Genomic DNA, 20,113 nt, shown 5'->3' with positions numbered 1-20,113 from the left:
CATTTTCAACAGGGATGGCAGCCAAAATCCCATTGACAATCGATGGGACTTCGGCTGCTAAATCTGCTAGGTGTTGCAATGCTGAGTGTAGAAAAACTTAAATGACAGGTTTAGAGTAGCAGCCATGTTAGTCTGTATCTACAAAAAGAACAGGAGTACTTGTGGCACCTTAGAGACTAACAAATTTATTAGAGCATAAGCTTTCGTGGGCTACGGCCCACTTCATCGGATGCATAGAATGGAACATATAGTAAGAAGATAGATATAGATATAGATATATATACACACACATACAGAAAAGGTGGAAGTTGCCATACAAACTGTAAGAGGCTAATTAATTAAGTTGAGCTATTATCAGCAGGAGAAAAACTTTTGTAGTGATAATCAGCCATCTTGATTATCACTACAAAAGTTTTTTTCTCCTGCTGATAGCTCATCTTAATTAATTAGCCTCTTACAGTTTGTATGGCAACTTCTACCTTCTCTGTATGTATATATATATCTTCTTACTATATGTTCCATTCTATGCATCCGATGAAGTGGGCCGTAGCGCACGAAAGCTTATGCTCTAATAAATTTGTTAGTCTCTAAGATGCCCCAAGTACTCCTGTTCTTTTTGCAAAACCTAAATGTCTTTTATGACCCCAGGCCTTAGGCGTAGTGGGATTTGGATACTTAATTCCCATAAACTTCTTTAAAGATCCCAGCCTAGCCCAGCCCCCTTACTGCTATTTATTGTTTGTATTATCATAGCACCAGTCATGGACCAGGCCCCCACTGTGCCAGGCACTGTACATTTTTAGGTGTATTTCAGTAGCGCCTAGGAGCCCCAGTCTTGGACTGGGACCATCTTGTGCTGTACAAACCCAGAACAAAAAGGTGGTCCCTGACTGTCTAAATAGAAGTGGTCCCTCCAAGTGAGGGGAAATATGCATAGGTGGGACATTGTGGGAGAAGCTTGCACTGTAGTGCTTACCCATTCTGTAGATACATACAGGATGCCAGTCTCCAGGGCTCTCCATCTAGCACCTCTCATCTGCAGCATATTAATGTAAAAAAAGGAATAATGATGTTGAAATTAAGCATCTTAACTTCTAAACACCCGAATGGTCAAAGAATGTCATGTCCTCCCCTTGTCTGCACTTGTCTGTTTATTCCAGTTGTTTTGTTTCTGCAGCCCCGGGTTCCCCAATCAGTCAAAGAGAGAATATGCTGGCTGGATTAGAAAGAGAAATCATTTGTGTCACTTTAAAACGAGATCCTAAAAATGGCTTTGGTGAGTAAGGGGCATGAATGGTATGTTTGTTACCAGGACTGTCCGAGCATGTATATAGGCCTTTAGATTCTTTCTTTCTTTCTTTCTTTCTTTCTTTCTTTTCAATACAATTTTTAGACATCTATTTAGAAAAATAAATCTGGTGAAAAGATAAGCTGTTTCCAGGTTGGGTATCAGCAGTTACAGAAACGTTGTCAATTTGTCTCTATCCAAAGATATTTGCTGTGTGAAATTGGGCAAGTTGATAGCTTCCTTGATCTTGCTGATCCCATGTGACTGCCAAATTTTGCATAGCACTTTGAGGTCTACAGGTTAAAAATGGCAAAGCATCATTATTTAGCCGCTGTTTTTCAGCAGGTGTAACCAACACACAGAAGTTTGTGGTGGACTAATGGGGTAGGCATTGGGTGTAGAACCAAAAGTGCTAGGTTCTGGACAGACATCTGTCACCTAGGAAATGTGATTTTTTTTTATTTAGCACTTTATACCAACATGTGACACGAATGCATGCATTGTGCAGTTATATATGTAGCTTACTTAGCTGCTTAGTGACTATTCAACCTTAACTTGGGTATTATCTGACTTTTAAATGCCTGACTGTACAACCTTAATATTATATTATGTAACACACTGGCAAACTGTGTGCTGCATCCACTATTAGTTATTGTCCCACTAGAGGATAGCAGCCTACTACTGCAGACAGCTAACACAGTTACTCTTTGAAGTCTTAAGTGACAGAGATCTGTACTGAAAGTTCTGGGTTCAAAACCAGCTGACAACCCATGTGGGGAGTTCTTAGAGTATGTACAGAATTATTATTTAGAGCTAAGCCCAAAACTAAACCCTGGATCCAAACAAACTTGAATCTTGTGAAAGGTCTGGTCTGGATCCAGACAGCACAGCTGTGTGGTCTAGTGGTTAGAGCACTGGCCTGGGACTCAGGAGATCTGGGTTTTATTCCCAGTTGTACCAAGGGGCTGCAATTGCTACCTGGCTGCTTGCTGGCTCTGGCCACTTCTTCTGTGGCTCTGCTCCCGCTCCCCATGCTGCCGCCCAAAGGAAGTGAGAGCTAGGCCCAGAAGGCAGCAGTAGCGCCGAGGAAATGGATGGAGCCAGTGGGCCAGCAGTCAGTAATCTGTCCCCATCCTGTGCATGTCCTGGAGGTGCTTCCTCTGCCGCTGCCCGGATCCCATTCCCCATGCTGCTGCTTGCTGCATGGGGCAGTGAGAGCATGGCGGAAGGATGAGCACCTCCAGGGAGGCACTACCCACCTAGACTTTTCCTGCAACCCACTGATGGGTTTGGGAAACACTGGCTTCTATGACTTGGGAGCATGGCTCTTCATGGCCCTGATTCAGGAAAGCACCCCTATTCAGGAAGAGCACCTAAGCACTTGCCGCTAAGTCAGTGGGTCATAAGTTTGATTGATAAAGGTAATAGAGTTGATGTAATATACATAGATTTCTGTAAGGCAAGATTGATTTGGTACTGCCTGACATTTTGATGAAAAAAACTAGAACGATATCAAATTAACATAGCAGATATTAAATGGATGAAACACTGGCTAACTGATAGGTCTCAAAATGTAACTGTAAATGGTGAATCATCATTGAATGGATCTGTTTCCAGTGGGGTCCCCCAGGGATTGGTCCAGTGGGGAACAAATATTTAATAATCAGCTCTTCAGTCTTTAACAGAGAAAGGTCTAACACGAGTCAACAGCTAGAAATTGAAGCTAGACAAATTCAGACTGGAAATAAGGTGTACATTTTTAACGGTGAGAGTAATTCACCATTGGAACAATCTCCACCACTGACAAATTTTAAATGGAGATTGGGTGTTTTTCTAAAAGATCTGTTCTAGGAATGAATTTGGGGCAGTTCTCTGGCCTGTGTTATACAGGTGATCAGACCGGATGATCACAGTGGTCCCTTCTAGCCTTAGAATATATGAATCTATGGGGAAAAAAAGTGCATACTTAAAGTTAAATGTAAACTGAAGTGCTTCCCGAACCAGGGCTTCGAGGAGGCAAAATCAAAGAGCTCCATTCCCCAGAGTATGCAGATAACTTATGGCAATGGAAAAGATGCTTTTGTTCTCCTAAGGTTCATTTTTCTAATAATACCAGCTTTTCCAACTTCTCATGCTATCTCATTTTGCAGGTTTCGTAATTATTGGAGGAGAAAATGTGGGGAAATTAGACCTCGGAATATTTATCGCATCAATTATCCCTGGGGGACCTGCAGACAGAGCTGGGCATATCAAACCAGGTCACTGTCCCCAGTTTTTAATTAGAATTCAAATGCTTTCATGGTTTAAAATGAACTGATCTGGCCTTATTTTCCCCGCCCCCCCCCCCCCGAAATGTTTTGTTTTAATCCTGTTCTTAGGGGGACGACTCATCTCCGTGAATAATGTTAGCCTCGAAGGTGCTTCTTTTAATACAGCGGTTAAAATTATACAGAATTCTCCTGATGACGTGGAACTGATCATCTCTCAACCCAAAGGTACAATAGGGCTTGGGAGGTGAATGGTTTTATGGGCCATGGGAGTGGTTGGCTCAGGGCACTGGTAATGGGATACCTTTGGAGGCTTTTGCCTCTAAACTGCAGATTATAATTCAGCCCAGGTCGGTAGTGAGTGCACGTGACCAAAAGTAGATATCCTGTCCAGCAGTCACTGTGAAATGAGCTGATGCTCGAAGGACCTGAGCCTGCACCACAAGAGTCAATGGGAACTTGGCCATTGACTTCTATGGACTCAGGATTGATCCCACTGTCCAGTTCTTAGTCAGCAGGTGTCCACCTCGCAAACCACCCGTCTCAAGTGGCCAAGAAATGAATGTGCTATAGAGATGGTTACAAGCAGCAGATTAAAACTAACGAGGGCCCAGATGCACCATGCTTTGCATTCCCAGAAAACATCAGTCCCCCCCACAGATACCTTAAACTACATCCTCCAGGTCTCTGACTCACCCTCTTTGGCTCTCCTCCATCTAATAGATCTTTCCCTCTCAGCATTCCCATAAGGTCTTGATGTCTCATAGAGTAACTGCTGCATCAGGCATGGATCCCAGCGTCCAGGTACTCAGGAGCTCATATACCAAGGTGAAGGGCACAGTATAAGAGCCTGAATAGAGGAGAGTAGAAAGTTCCTCTCTTAATCCACTTTTTGTGCTCCCTCTAGGGCAGTGTTGAGGCACACTGGAAAGGCCCTGTTGTAAAGCTTACACGGTTGCTACCGGCTGTGTGCTTTACCTGTTCTGTGGCTATAAGGAGATTCTGTCCCCGAGGCTGTCAGACCAGCAATCAGTTCACTCAAAAATGGAAAAAACCGAACAACAACAAAGTTTTGGACATGTGAAATCATAAAATCCTAAAGATGTTCTGATATCTGCATTGGTTAAGAAAAGGTGCTTACCTTCAGCAACTACAGTATTTAATAAATAGTGATTGTATCAAAAAAGATGATAGGGATAAGAAATGTTTATAGCTTGTTAAAGCAGTTGCATTATCAATCAAAATAATTAAGACTGAAATGTGATTTCCCTCAGAAACCCCATCCAATCTTACCCCTTTCAGGAGCTAATACATTTCTTAAAAATTCTTTTTGTGCTAAAAGTTCCCATGCTCCATCTTAGTGCAAGGACAAGGCTTATTCTATCTAAAGTTTTAGCAAAATAGTCTCTGAAATTTTTGAGTCCTGCAAGGGTGAAATGAATACATGTGCCCCACATTTTCTAAGCAGAAATGCTTATCTCCACAATGGCTATATCAATATTACTCAAATTTAGCTTGTTTTGTAGATCTTGTTGAGATTTCAGGACCTAGCCACTTTTGAAGTTAACTATTCCTCCTGTGCCAATACATAATAATATATTTCTCTCCAGATTTTTGCAGCTGGCAATGTTTGTTTTTGTTCTGTTTTCATAGACATATCTGAAGAAGGACTGAATGAGGAGAAGAATTTGTCAAGAAAAAACAGCACTAGTGGGTCTGAGATCTCTTGTGCAGACAGTGGAAGAAAAAGGATTCAAGACTGTCATACAGCACCTTCCAAAGAACAAGTCATAAATACAGATGAACTCAAGAAGGTTCTTTCTTGGAATTTAGCACCAAAATTGGGTCCCAAGATTCCTGTTCTTTCAGTTGACAGCTTGGATATGGCGGTAACCACAGTTTTGCTACTGCTCAGCTGTGACACTACGTCAAATAAAGAATCATAGAAATGTTAGTGGAAGGATCCATCCGCTTGCACAAAGGCAGGATTAAGTAAACCTAGATCATCTCTGACAGGTGTTTTTCTAACCTGTTCTTAATAACCTCCAATGATAGCGATTCCACAACTTCCTCAGGTGACCTGTGCCAGTGCTTAGGAAGCGTTATAGTTAGGAAGTTTTTCCTAACACCTAACCTACATTTTTCTTGCTGCAAACTAAGCTGATTCCTTCTTATCCTACTGTGACACTTCCCGGGGTACCCAGAGTTGTGAGGCACCTCGCTACCACTTGCCCTTAGCTTGAGGAAGCCCTGTCCTTTGCCTGCCATGAGTCAGATCCCTGACTTCACTGGCCACGGGCAACACAAGCACTCCACTCTAGGCCTCATAGGCCCTGCTGTCACTCTACAGGTTCGCGATAAGCACACTCCAACACTTGAGCCTGCCGAGCATCTCCCTGAAGTGTCCAACCCTAGGTCCACTGGACACTCACAATATTTGTGGATTTGCTGCTTCCAAAGGAACAATACACCCCAGCATACCAGTTCCACCTCAGATCACCGCTCCACTTAACACACAGCACTTAGTGAAATCCAGTATAAGTTTCTTTAACAAAGCACAGAGATTCAAGTAATAGCAAGTAGCCATATTAGAAACAAATGGTTACATATAAACCAAAATCATAACACACGTTCTAGAACCTAGATTTAATTAACAAGATATTCTCATGTCTGTAGAGTATTGTTCACCCAAAATCCTTGCAGCGTTTTAGATCCAGGTTTGGCTGTGACCCTCCTTTCGTGAGACAGACATGCTGTCAGCTTGCCTCCTAGGTGAAGGACTCAGTGTGTTTCCTTACACTCCAAGATATATGAGAACAATCCTTTGTCTTTATTCATAAACAGGACACCCGCTGCTGTTTGTGTCGTCTTGTCAATTTCACAATCTCTCATTTCATCACTTGCTCAGTATGCAAATAGGCATACATTATGAGGCATACAATACACAAGTGGATAGGCAGGGAGACAGGTGTCTGTTACCTCCTGCCTGAAAGGAACATTTCCAAGGTACATCACCTCCTGGTGACCTGCCTTAACTCAAAGACCTTGAGAACATATTTTCGTTATCGATACATAATTCCTTAAATATTATCCACACATACATTTTGCAATGATTATGATGACCAGTGGGCTACTGGCTCTCGGTAGACACTTCACATGCCACCCCTCAGTGCACTCTTGTGCATATATCTGACCCAGGGGATCCCTGTAAAACTTATGCACCCCTTGTGCCTTCTGCCCATTGGCCCTGGGTCAAAAAATGAGGGGGAAATATCAAGGGAAAATTTTGCTTAAAAATCTTCTGATTTTGTTTATTAAAGTTCTGAATCTCGGAAATAGTGGCCAAGTCTAAAGCTGGTCAAAAATCGGGGGGTGGGGACGGGTTGCACAAAAATGTGCTTGGGTTTTTTTTCTATTTTTTCTGTGAAAATGTCAAGATTTTGATTCACATTTTTCAGAAAATTTCAAACAGCTCTAGAAAACCAGGCAAAAAATCTGACGGTTCTAGCCTTGAATGACCTCCCCATCTGTCCGTAGCTTACATGTTTTGAGCCACCTTTTTCTGTGAGTGACGCTGGTGTAAATTTGGAGGAATGCTGTGAATATAAGTGGTGTTACTCTGGATTTACGCTGGCGTAAATGAGAGCATGATTGAGCCTTTCACTTCTGCTGGAATATTTTTCGTGATCTCCCGTGTAACAGTCTCATTCGTGTTTCTATTTTGAGACAGGAAGCCAACTCCTCCCACTTTCCACCGTCTGCCGAAAGCAATTCAGATGAAATCTATTCTGTGGAGTTGGTTAAAGAAGGCGGGACTCTTGGAATCAGTGTGACTGCAAGTACAATTGTTGATCGTACAATGCACCCTTAACACTGTGGCATTACCCGGTCCACATGGCATAGTGCAGCTCTAGAGGAAGATGGTACTGATAGCGATACCCAGCACATGAATTTCAGCCTGAGATCCCATTACTTGATGAAGTGGGTTCTAGTCATCCCGATTCTCGCCATCAGAACGTGGGCTGAGGGGCTGCAGTGTCAGAAAGTCAGCCTGGATAAAGGTCACAGCAGCATAAGCACTCTGAAACCCTAATGCAGCTGAAGGCTTGAAAGTGTCAGGGTATGCCAGGGAGGGGCCTGGCCAATGCACTGGGAAATGCACGAATTCAGAGTATTCCCTAGACAGTGTCTGCTAATGGGCTACCGTGGGGTCTCAGCGGGAATGTAATGTTTCCTTCCCTAGTTCAGAAGCTCCAGGGTGGGCAGAAATGGCCATGCTGTGTGTTACTTCACTGGGAGATAATACCCCCTACTGCATCAGGAGAATTAATCGATCGTCCACATAGATCCAAGGATCACTTCACCTGCCACTGAAATGCAGCTGCCACTGGGGTGGAAAACAACAGCCATTTAACAGTGTGTCATAGATTTCATAGAGTTTAAGGCCAGAAGGGACCGCTGTGATACAGAAGCAGATTAGGGGTTTGTAGGGCCCTGAGCCAGAGCAAGTGGAGGCCCTTCCCCACCACTTCTGCCTGCAGTCCCCTCCCCTCCTCCCAGCACTCCTGATGGGCAAAATGGGGTCAGGGTTTGGCCCACCCTCTGCCTGGCACTCCTGCCGGGGAGTGGAATTGGGGCACGGGGGCTTACCCTGCTCCCCAGCAGGAGCGCCAGGTGGGCAGAGCGGGTCGGGTTGTGGGGGTGCCCCAATTGACATGGACCCGGTTGACTTAGTGGCTAATCTGCCTCTGCTACGATCATCTAGTCTGACCTATGTATAACACAGGCCAGAGAATCCCATCCTGTGGCCTCTATACTTAGTGAGCCCAATAACTTGTGGCTAAAGTATATCTTCCAGAAAGGCATCTAGTCTTGTCCACTTGAAATTGCCTGGGTTTGTGGTTTGGCAGAATGGAATTAAGCGAGTTTGGAATTTCCCCGGGGACTAACATCTCTGTTCTTGTGGAAAGTGCCATAGGATTGTGAATAGCTCCAAGTGGTCAGGAGTCACAACCTTGTTTTTATGTTTCCTCTGAAACATTAATAGCTACTGTGTGCATTGCACAGATTTAGGGAGTTGGGGCTGTTAGCAGGCTTTGAGATGTAACCACATTCCCAGTGGCATGGGGAGTGTTTATGAATGAATATGATTAAACAATTGTGTGTAGCCTTATCGATCTTCACAGTGCTTTACAGAGAGAATAAGATATGGCTGTTGCTTTGAGGAGCATGTTACAAACTAGGCACAAAGTGGGAGAGTAGTATCTGTTTCCAGGCCCCCCCTCCTAATTTTAAAAATATGTAATTTCTGAAGCCATTGTTGATTTCTGAAAAACTCTGTTTAGAATTTGCTTGGCAACACATCAAAATATGGCTTTGATTTTATCAAGGGAGGAGAAAACCATGCTCAGGCACTAAAGTAAATGATGGGCGAATATTTTGCAGGGTGGGATCAACACTAGCGTGCGTGATGGTGGAATATACGTGAAGTCAGTTATCCCCAGAGGACCAGCTGATAAGGATGGACAAATAAAAAAAGGTAGGGCATTTGACAGTACGATTCTGTGCTGCAGAACTAAATGTTTGGCTCTGCGTTCTCTCTAGGGGTCTTTGAAATGTGTTAACCATTACTGGTTGGAGGTGCAGACAGCTATGAACTTCCAGCTGTCTGGAATTCAGAATATGCAGTCCCTGTAGCTCACACTGGAAATACCTGGTGTCTTTTTGCAGATCAGGGACTCTACGTAACCACACATCTGACCAGTGGTTCTCAAATATATGTTCAGTGACTCCGCTCGTGAACATCTTTCAGTGTTGCTTTTGGTAACTAGGTTATATCAGTGCATAATTTGATGGGTCTCTCAGTACAAGGGCTATCTAGGAAGTACGGCAAACAGCAGTAACAGTACGCAGTTGTAAAGCCTAACTCACCAAGATCAGTCACAATTGGCAAAGTGCTAGTAGCTCATTCCTGTTCGATTAAAATGCCAAAGCGACTTGCCCCGATTGTTGTCTGCCTCAGGTGATCGGCTGCTGGAGGTGGACGGGATCAGCCTCTGTGGCATCACGCACAAGCAGGCTGTGGAATGCCTGAAGAAATCTGGCCAGGTTTGTAGAAGGGGAGGTCTTAATGATGGAGCAAGGGGCTACTTCATGTGAGTCTGGGTGGCAGATCTGGGCCCAGGAACATTTATTTTCTGCTCTGTTGGTTGGAGAGAAATGAAAAGCCGATGCTGACTATGCAGAGTGTCAGGGGAACTTGTACATCATCTTGCTAGGTTGTCAGGCTGCTTCTAGAAAGGGGACGTCACAAATCTGCAGAGCCGTGTCCAGCTGCTAAAGACAGAACGGATGAGAAATCTGTGATCGTTTCCTTGGCAATGCCCTTGTCAGCTGGTCCCAACGGCTACTCCTTTGCAACAGATGGTGAGTGATGATAAAGGCACCCGGGGTGTCTTCCTCCCACTTACTCATTCCCTTCTGTAAGAAGTGAATGGAAGATCATGTGAGATTTGCACTGGTCACAAAAAGATATGCCAGAATTTTTCCTGCCGATTATACAGTGTAAACTACATATTGAATAAACAGAAGTATAACAGATGATGCTAGTCTGTGATTTAAAATAAATTTGTTATTTCTGAAGCATTTCGGGTGCAACTCAGATACACCAGCTAATTTACACCAGTGTAACCCTACTGAGGTCTGTAGAGTAACTCCTGGTGTAAGCAAGAGCAAAATCAGGCCTAGCAGGTATTGTGAGTGGCGCTTTTTGCTTTATCCCTTGGCTGAAGCACTACATGTACACAATTAATTGATCAAGGAACAATAACGGTTCCCTGTGAAGGGGTGCACCGGTCAGGATGGGGCAAACAGCCCCTTTCTCCTCCTCCACTGCATCCTTATGCCAGGGGCAGCCAGACGCTGCCATGAACACGAGGACAGAGTGGCCATGTCACTCTTGCCAGAGGAGGAGTGCCTGGGGTGGGGGTGTGGCCTATGATGCACTTACCCTGCCAGGAAACCAGAGGTGAGGAGAGCTGTTACTGCCCTTCTTTGATGGTCTAACAAGGGGTGGGCAAACTTTTTGGCCTGAGGGCCACATCGGGGAATAGAAATTGTATGGCAGGCCATGAATGCTCAAAAAATTGGGGTTGGGGTGTGGGAGGGGGTGAGGGCTCTGGTTGGGGGTGTGGGCTCTGGGGTGGGGCTGGGGATGAGGAGTTTGAGGTGTAGGAGGGTGTGCCATTCTGGGATCGAGGGGTTTGGAGAGTGGGAGGGGGATCAGGGCTGGGGCAGGGGGTTGGGGTGGGGGAGAGACTCAGGGGTGCAGGCTCCGAGCGGTGCTTACCTCAAGCGGCTCCCAGAAGCAGTGACATGTCCCTTCTCCGGCTCCTAGGTGTGGAGCAGCCACCGACCCTCAGAGTGGGGTCATGCCACGGCTTCAAGGAGCCACGTGGTGTGGCCCTGACCTGGCGCCCTGACTGGAGCACCAAAGGGGGGCCGAGCCGCGTGATGCAGCCCCAATCTGGTGGCCCAGCAGAAGCCCGTGGGCCGTAGTTAGCCCTCCTCTGGTCTAGCAGGTCCCTCTCTCTGTTCCCCCAGAAGCACTCAGTCTGCAGGGTGTCCGCACCCTCCGGCTCCTTCACCTCCTTCCCAGCACCCCTCTTGATGCAAAAGCCAGGATTTAGCCCTATATGTCTCGGGAGGAGGGCATGTCCCCCTGTCTAGCCTGGAAGAAAACAACAGGTCTGATTCTGCTCTCCACAGCCCTAGATTTACTTTAGTGCCCCTGCCCCCCCTTACTCCTGACTGATACTGGTGAGAGTGACATCTGATTTAGTCTCAGTAAATATACTATAAATCACTACTGGGGTCTGCGAAGTATTTACAGGGAGCCCAGACCAGGTGCAGATTCTGTCCTCATCTGCCCCAAAGCAATGTTCCTCTCAATCAGTGGTCATACACAGGTTCGGGTTTACTATACCTGGGGATGCACATGGTGGAACAGAATGCAGCTCTGACCCTCTGAACTGAGTCAACACTGCAGGGCTCACAGAGTTGAAAGGAATAAAAATGTTATTTTGGTCATTACCGACAGCAGGCTGCCTCTGCTGCAAACCAGGTGCGGATCTGCTGAGGTTGAGGGCGTCGTATTTATATAGGCACTTTTCAGAGCTGAACGGCACTTTATGGGATGTGTGTGCCATGGAGCACTCTCAGGTTCCTGTCCCTTCTTTGAACAGATAACATGTTTGAAGTCAAGCTGACGAAGAACTCCGGAGGCCTCGGCTTCAGTTTTCTGCAGATGGAAAGAGAGGCTTGTGAACACCTCGGAGGAGAGATTGTGAGGATCAAAAAACTGTTTCCAGGGCAGCCAGCTGAAGAGAATGGAGAGATTGAAGTCGGAGATGTCATTTTAGCTGTTAATGAGAAACCTATTCAAGGACTCTCGTATCAGGTACCAAGCAGGGCTCTGAATGGGCCTCCCTCTGTGTAACATATTAATTAAGTGTAAATGAAGTTTCACCCCACTATTTTATGCTTGCCCAAAGGGTTCAATACAATACTGAGTTTGGATAAAATCGTTATGCAGAATTTCCTTCACTATTTAATTTCCTTGCTCTCCAGTATTGACATACAAAATCTGTTGGCAAACACATACCAGTTACTTACTGCAGTCTGTGTTGCTTTTAGATATGAGTTGACACGCTTTCCCCTTGGGTTCACGTGTGTTTTATAATGTCATGCTAAATACCAAGTGGCAGATTCTGGTCTCAGGTTGTAATGGTATAAAGTTGGAGTAACTCCTTTGTCTTGAATGGGCATTACTCCAGATTTACCCCAATAGGTTTAGATTTGGATCTCAGTTCTATCTTTATTGTTTATTTTTCAAAATATAATATTTTCTTTCCTTGTGAAATCACCTGATAGACCTACATGAATAAAACCATGGTTAATGAGGATGCCTATTGCTGAACAGGGTTGATGAGTAATGTTATGTAACTCTCTTATTGAGAGCATAGCAGTGTGGTTAAATGGTTAGAGCAAGGGACAGGGAGTTAGAAGATTTGCATTCGAAACGCAGTTCTGCCATTCATGCTTTATGTGACCATTAGCAAGTCACTTAAATGTTCCATGCAGTGGTTTCCCCATTTGTAAAATGAAGATAATAATATTTACATACTTCGAGCTTCTCTGATGGAGGGGGCTATATAACTGTATATTATTGTTTTACTCGTGTGCTATGTTAAAAAATGACCTTGTATAAATGACACCATAGAGTTCTGTATTCACCATGTTGCACTGGTTTCAAGTTCAGATCTGGTAAGGTGACATTTAAAAGTATGGTTTGAACAGCCAGCTGTGCAAACGCTACCTGGGATTTGAGAGTCAAACTGGGTCCCCTCCACCTTTGCATCATCGCCATAAGAAAGGGTTTGCAGGCCAAATTAGTCTTCCAGTGACACTTGAGGAAGCCCCAATTTCTTCAGATTATGCCCTCAGAAATAACTGTGTAGCCCAAGTGGGTTAACACTGGCGTCACTCAGGGCATAAACTGAAGGTGGTGAACGTAATCTGGCATACCCAATCTTCCCTGCCACTACTGATGGCCAAGACGGAGAGAGCCCACCTTGACTCTCAGATCCCAGGCTGAGTTTGCACAGCTGGCTGTAGGAAAAACCATAGTTTGATTGGCAAAGGGGGATGCTCTGACCCGGAAATCAGTGAGACATAGGGAATATGGAACCCCAGCTGCCATATTCCATGGCAGAATCACACTTTAAAGCCTCTTCCATGACTCTTCCAGTCCTCGTCCCTCTGAGAGCGAAGCATTCTGGGAGGGGGCAGCGAAGTGCTGACAGCTTGAGGGATCTCGAGGCATTCTGCCTTGTGTATGGAAGGGGGACTTTCTGGCAGTATGCTCTGTAGTTCCCCTTATTGCTGCCCCCAAAGTGCACATCCTGTCTGCTGCTGCTGACAACATGAGTATGGGGGGCTGCATTCCTGACGGGCTGTCCTAGGCCCTCATAGTGCTCAGACAGGCCCCTCTTGCCAGTGCAAATATTCCCTACATAACTAGAGAACAAGTTTGAAAGGGGAAAGTGGCGTTTTTCTCTTTTCTGCATTTCCAGTTTTTAGCCAGGGCAGGAAGTGGGAATGGCTCGAGGGAGGGGCTGTTCCCGCAACATCCTCAGTCTGGTTAGAAGCAGGCCGTGCTAGAAATCCCCCGGGGGAAGCCTGCTCAGCTGAGCTTCAAAGATCATCCTTGGGCCTGGGGGGTTTGCCAATCCTTCTTGTATGATGATGTAACCTGTATTGTAGCATTAGAGCAAGGCCTTCAATGGGCAGGAAAAGTGCTCCTGGGTCTTCACGCTGTGTTTGTGGAGAAGGGTTTCCGGCAGTGCCTGCTGTGCAGTGGGCAAGGCTGGGGCTAAGATGTTCTGCGCTGATTCCGGTGTTCTGTCCGCATGCTGAATTCACATCCCCTCTGATCAGTGGCCTCCCCATAACTGGCTAGATATCCTCTCCGTACGCTGCTAGGGACAGATCGTCCCAGGCATGGGAAGGGCACAGGCAGAGGCAAACCCAGCAGATTCAGCACAGTTCCTCTGTGCGTGGAGAGGCAGAGTACAGAGAGTCCAGGCAGTGGGATTTCCCCCTAACTCCATGTACCAATCAGCACCACTCTGCAGAGGCCTCCACAGCAGGTCTGCAGAGGAAAAAAATGGTCTTGTGGCCCGTGGACCTGAGACTACATAGGTCCAAAACCCACATGCAGCAGCTATGGTAGCTGACTGTGGAGGGCTGCAGATGGATGTCATGCCTTGCCCCTGGCTTGAGGAAGAGTGTTCCCTCCCCTCCAGCTCCCTGTGTAATGTCCCTGTGCACAGCCCCTTTATTCAGTCTGTGCACAGAAATCAGGGTTTGGCCTTTTAGGTCGTTGTTCCTGTTGTTAGCGCGGTGAAAAATTGCTGCGACTGCTCAGTGCTGCTGTTGTTGGAACTCTGATGTCAGCTGTGCGAGCAGAGAGTGCAGCTGGCCAATTCAGCAGAACCTCGATGTTGTTCATAAAGAAAGACCACAGGCTCGGTTCGGTGGCCAAGGCACCTGACCAGGTTTATTGCCGATGAAGCACAGTGCTTGCCCACTGGCTCCGGGGTTACAGATACAATGGCACCCGCTCGTCAGCGCACCAGGACGCTGTCCCCTGGTGAGTGCAAAGGTGCCCCTCCTATGACTTCTCCTTTTATACGCTGATACAAACAAGTTACGCATTACACTCCCGATGTGGTTAGTTACCACCCTTCTGCTTGTACCTGCTAGTCTGAACAAAACATCCTCAACCATGACCCTATCATCCCATCCTTATCTTACGAGGGGCCAGTGTGTTCCTGTACCATCCCTTGGGAACTTGTTTCCATAGTTACTTGAGAATTCTTGGTGTCCTTGCATCATCCTCTGTGGTCAGGAATGTGCTTACTTGGTTAGCCAATACCTGGTGTGTTGTTATTTTGCCAAGGCCAGGCCTACTCTGGTTCACAGCCTTTGGTTTACACTGTTAGTTATGCCGAGGGCTCCAACAAGGCCTGCAGTTCCTACAGAAGGTACCAAATCAGGAGAAACCTTGTGGGTGGGGGCGGTGTTTGTGCCCAAGGGGTTTGTTTTTTCAACTGAGTTATAGGTTACATGGTATATGCCCCTTGGGTGTAACTTACACCCATCACTGCAACTGAAAGCAAAGAGCCATTGAATCCAGGTGGCCATTGGAAGGCCAAATCCTGAGCTAGTGTAAAAGGGCTAATTCTGCCTCCAGATGCATGTCCTAGAGCAGATTGTGGGCATTGAAGTGCTGCTGACTAGCGGCACAATTAACCTTGCTCCTTTAATCGTGAGCAGAGAAGGATTGGGCTGCAGCTTGGGGGCTGTGTATTACCTTACCAGGCTAACAATATTTCCCCTCTGCATAGGATGTCCTGCACTTGCTGAGAGGAGCTCCTCGACAAGTCACGCTTCTTCTCTGCAGACCTCCGAAAGGTCTTCTTCCAGAAATAGACCAGAGTGCACTGGTAAGACAAGCCTTCTTAGTATTACACTTGCATCCGTAGGCCTGGAAACGCTCACTGCAGCACTTGCTAGTGAGTCTCAAACAAGAAGGACATGGATTATTCCCCCCTCCGTCAGGCAGCTCTGTTCTTTTCCCTTCCTTTCTGTCCTAGGGTGGTCCCCTGAGAGAACTTTCGAGCCTCAGCCCCTGACCAAAACCACCAGGTTTTCTTAACCACCGCTGTGCTTTAGAATATATTATATTTACAATCAGTAGCCAGTTTCCCTGCTTGCTTCTGGGGAAGGGACGTAGCAGAAGCCCATCCTACCTACTTCTGCCTTCCTCCAGGCCCTCCACTCTCTGTGCAGCACTTCTTTCCTGTGTGCTTATATAGTGCTAGCTGCTGGGGATACTTCCATCCAGTGAGCCCCTCAGCTGTCTCTCCACTCAGATAACTGGCCTGCTTTTTCAACTGCCCGCCTTCAAAGCTCAGTTAATATAAACAAGTGGGGATTGGAGTGGCAGGGTGCTGACTCAGCCTGCCCTGGTACGCTCTCCCAACAACAAACCCTGCTCCCACAACTGAGCAGTGACTTTCTCAGTAGCCATAGTAATAAGAGGGGAGCAGATCTGCCCCGCTGGTATTTCTAGTCTAATCTTCTTGTGGCACTGTAGCAATGAGCCAGCGGGATGCCAAAGGGTGATGGCAGGGTTCTGGAGGGCTCTGGGGCAGAACTGTGGCATTCTAGCCTAGCCCAAACATTGCAAATGTTCTAAGCAGCAGTTTTCTGGGTGCTAATCCGGAGCTTTGAGTAGACTGGACCGTTATTGAGACTGGACATGAGATATTGAACCTTTGACCTCTAGGCTGCTAGTTAGTGAACTTCATGAAATGCCACCAGTGATCTCGGTCCAATTTTCTGTGTGCAGATGTCCGCCTCTCAGAAACCACTGTCATGACTGGTACTGATTAACAGGGACAGCAGAAAGGCCAAAGTGTGAATGGGCTGAGGAGCCTGAACCTAATTTCCCTCCTGTGGTCTTGTCTACACTAGAGAAATTTGGTACACCAGCCAAACTCCTCCTGCGCTGTACCACATCTCATTACCACACACAAGCACTCCATTGGTGCACAGGCTTTTGGGTTAGACTTGAATCAGGCCAGGCTGACCACCCTGTTGTCTGCCATCATGCCAGTCTTCACTGCCGCAGGGCCTGGGTGGATGGAGATCCCTGTTAGAATAGTCCCCACGGGATAAACAGACCCCGACACCACTGTCCTTCAGGGGCCTGTCTGCTCTTTTTTCTTGCACAGGCGTCAAATTGGTGGGAAGCCGCTTACTGCTAACTGGAGATTGTCCACACACCAGAGGGCAGTGAAAGGGGGAGGAGAGTGGGGCCTGAAAATGTATCCTGCTGCTGCTCATACTGCACCTATTTGATGACGAGAACTTCCAGGCTAGTCTCCAGAGTGGGGAATCGGGTACCTCCCACTAACAATACTTTCACTGGGGAAAATATTTTCCATATCTCTCCTGCCCCGGAGATTCAGTGTTTTATAGTGTCTCAGAGCTATGCTTCCACCATGCCACCAGCACTGTGGTGTCCTGCATGGCGCGCCGGTTGATATTGGCTCTGCTGTGTTCCTCTTGGCCTGTAATAGAGGAAGATGGTGGAGGAGTAATGGGAGAGGGAGGCGAAGCTAGTTTAATCCCTCTCTCTGTCGTTTTGATAGACCCCAGTGCCTTCTCCGGTTAAGGAGTTTGGGACCGTGACGCCAGCTACCCCAGAGCCCAGCCGTGGTGCTCATGCTGCTAGCGAGAGGGACAGTACCTCTCCAGAACTGGAAGACCATATGGATTCTGAAGCAGTGGCCTCTTGCGGTGACCCTCCTGAGGAGGAGAACTTGTCTCCTGAGGAGCAGGGCATGGAACCTTCCGAAGAGAAGCCATGTGACAGGCCTGGAGCCCACAGTGAGCACTCCTACAAGCACCTCTGGAAATGGCATCAGGAAGCCATTGCCTCTGAGACGTTCCTCTCTCTGGAGGAAGAGGTGATGCGGAACTGCTATTCTCCATGTGAGAGCGGAAGGGCTGAAAGGTAAGAAGGGCGGAGCTCCCCCCTGTGCTGCTTCCACTGGCCCTTAGAATTTTGCACCCAATTGAAGTGCTGGGGGTTAAACACAAGGTTCTGTGCTTTTAACTGCTGTGTTAATTAACCGACATTTCCCCTTACCAGCTGTTCATGCCTGTCCCAGCCTGCTGTCTCCACCTTCTCCAGCCTCCTTCCTGGAACTGTGCAATAAGCTGTATTGTGAGAGAGTTGAATGAATAATGCATTATGGAAATAAACTGCATTGTCCAGCCAGGACCTCATGCAGCTTCCATTAAACTCAATGGAAGGACCCCTATTGACCTAACTGAGAAATAAAGTAATTGAGATCTAGTTTAAGGTCCCTGCGTACTACCAGAGTGGTATAAAAGGGCTGCAGAGTAAATGAGAATCAGGCCCATGGTCTTTTCCCAGCCGAAGCTTACCATATTAAAAGCATAAAGTGTTCATAAGACTCTGTTTTCAGATTTTGTACAATTTTTAAAAAAAGGAAAGGCTGTTAAAAGAACAGAGGAAAGAATACCAAGTTCATTCAGGTACCATTCTGCAATGTGAAATTCTCCAGCCCTCCTCCCCATCTCAAAAGAAATGGGAGAGGAGACGCTGTGAAATGAGCGCTCTGCTGCGGATGGCAGGGGAGCTCTGGGACTGTAGCGTAGGAGTGAGAGCTCTTCCAGTGGGTCATCTTCTGCAGATTTATGAGATATTTGCTTTAGGACAGGGGTGGGCAAACTTTTGGCCTGAGGGCCACATCAGGTTTCTGAAATTGTATGGAGGGCCAGTTAGGGGAGACTGTGCCTCCCCAAACAGCCAGGCGTGCCCGGCCCCCGCCCCCTATCCAACCCCCCCTGCTTCTAGCCTGCTGTCGGCCCCTCCAGGACTCCTGCCCCATCCAACCCCCCTGTTCCCTGTCCCCTAACGGCCCCCCGGGGACCCCTACCCCCTCCACCCCCCCCCCCGCTCCCTGTCCCCTGACCGCCCCTGGACCCCCGTCCGTGACTGCCTCCCACTGCCCCCTCCAACCCCCGTCTCCTTCCTGACTGCCCCCCGGAACCCCTGCCCCCATTTAACCCCCCTGTTCCCCACCCTCTGACTGCCCTGACCCCTATCCACACCCTCACCCCTGACCACCACCCTGAACTCCCCTGCCCTCTATCCAACCCCCCCGCCCGCTCCCTGCCCCCATACCGTGCTGCCTGGAGCACCGGTGGCTGGCAGCGCTACAGCCACACCGCCCAGAGCACCAGGACAGACAGCCATGCCGCCCGGCCGGAGCCAGCCACACCACCGCACAGCAAGAGCCCTGCCACCCAGAGCATTGCACCAGCAGCGCAGTGAGCTGAGGCTACGGGGGAGGGGGAAAAGTGAGGGAGAGGCTGGGGGCTAGCCTCCCAGGCCAGGAGCTCAGGGGCTGGGCAGGAGGTTCCCGCGGGCCGGATATCGCCCGCGGGCTGTAGTTTGCCCACCTCTGCTTTAGGAGGTGCTTGTGCCTATTCTCACATACAGCCAGTTGAGATTCTGGTGTGGCTGTCCAGAATCCCTTAACAGCAGCGACCGTACCAGAAATTCAGGGATTCCAGTACCCTTGCCCAGGGTCAATTCAGAGGGTGGCTACAACACCACACTACCTTTAGCTCACCCATTCCTCAAAAAGCTCTTGTGCATTTATGCACTCAAGCATTTTTAGTGTGAAAACTCAAGCCAATCGGCATTTATTGTGTTGGAAGTTTTCCTGGCGGAAAATAGTTTGATCAAAAATGGAAGATTTTGCAGGAAAATGGCAATTCAAATGATGATTTTTTATTTTTTCCTGTGAAAAATGTCTAATAGAAATTTGAGTTTGGTATCAACTTAAAAAGTCAGTTTGTTTCAGCTTCTGGGTTTAAATAAACCTAAACACAATTGACACTTTATGTCAAAATGTCCATTCAAAAAGGCGATTTTCATTTCATTTCAACTTCAGATAGTCTTCTGTTTAAAAGAGCCATGTGGCTTTTAGCTTATGTAGTAGAGGCTCATGCATTAAGCTTCAGATACCCCAGGTTCGATTCTGCCCGCCGATGAGCAGGGTTTGTGGGTATTACATCTACACTTCAATCTGGGTGTAAATTCCAACGTAAGGGTGTAAATTCCAACTTGTGCTAGCTCTGATCAAGCTGCCATGCTAGAAACAGAAGTGGAGCCACAGTGGCATGAGTTGCCCCAAGTACACTTCCATCTGAAACCCTAGGTACATATTATGGGCAGCTGGCCCCTCACGCTGCTACCCTCTATTTTTACCGTGCTAGCTCGATGGGAGCTAAAGTGGGTATGTATCCTTGAGCTGGGAATTATACTTTCCAGCTCCAGTGTAGACATGCCCAGAATTACCAAGGCAACTGCAGCTGTAGTGCTCATTAT

General features: G+C 47.2%; 1 protein-coding gene across 1 annotated transcript in view; it reads left to right on the top strand.

The window, feature by feature from the left end:
* The window catches only part of FRMPD2 (FERM and PDZ domain containing 2), a 129,956-nt gene that overhangs the window by 63,142 nt on the left and 46,701 nt on the right, over positions 1-20,113 (top strand). Inside the window, exons 19-29 of the mRNA XM_043551851.1 lie at positions 1,178-1,276; positions 3,439-3,546; positions 3,667-3,783; positions 5,209-5,444; positions 7,286-7,390; positions 9,001-9,094; positions 9,578-9,663; positions 9,834-9,981; positions 11,799-12,013; positions 15,525-15,623; positions 17,337-17,701. Of these exons, the coding sequence (XP_043407786.1) occupies positions 1,178-1,276; positions 3,439-3,546; positions 3,667-3,783; positions 5,209-5,444; positions 7,286-7,390; positions 9,001-9,094; positions 9,578-9,663; positions 9,834-9,981; positions 11,799-12,013; positions 15,525-15,623; positions 17,337-17,701 (1,672 nt within the window). The remainder of the gene's footprint in view (positions 1-1,177; positions 1,277-3,438; positions 3,547-3,666; positions 3,784-5,208; positions 5,445-7,285; positions 7,391-9,000; positions 9,095-9,577; positions 9,664-9,833; positions 9,982-11,798; positions 12,014-15,524; positions 15,624-17,336; positions 17,702-20,113) is intronic.

This window comes from Chelonia mydas, chromosome 7 (genome assembly GCF_015237465.2).
Source record: "Chelonia mydas isolate rCheMyd1 chromosome 7, rCheMyd1.pri.v2, whole genome shotgun sequence".
In the NCBI taxonomy this organism is placed as follows: Eukaryota; Metazoa; Chordata; order Testudines; family Cheloniidae; genus Chelonia; species Chelonia mydas.
This window is presented reverse-complemented; position numbering and strand designations above follow the sequence as displayed.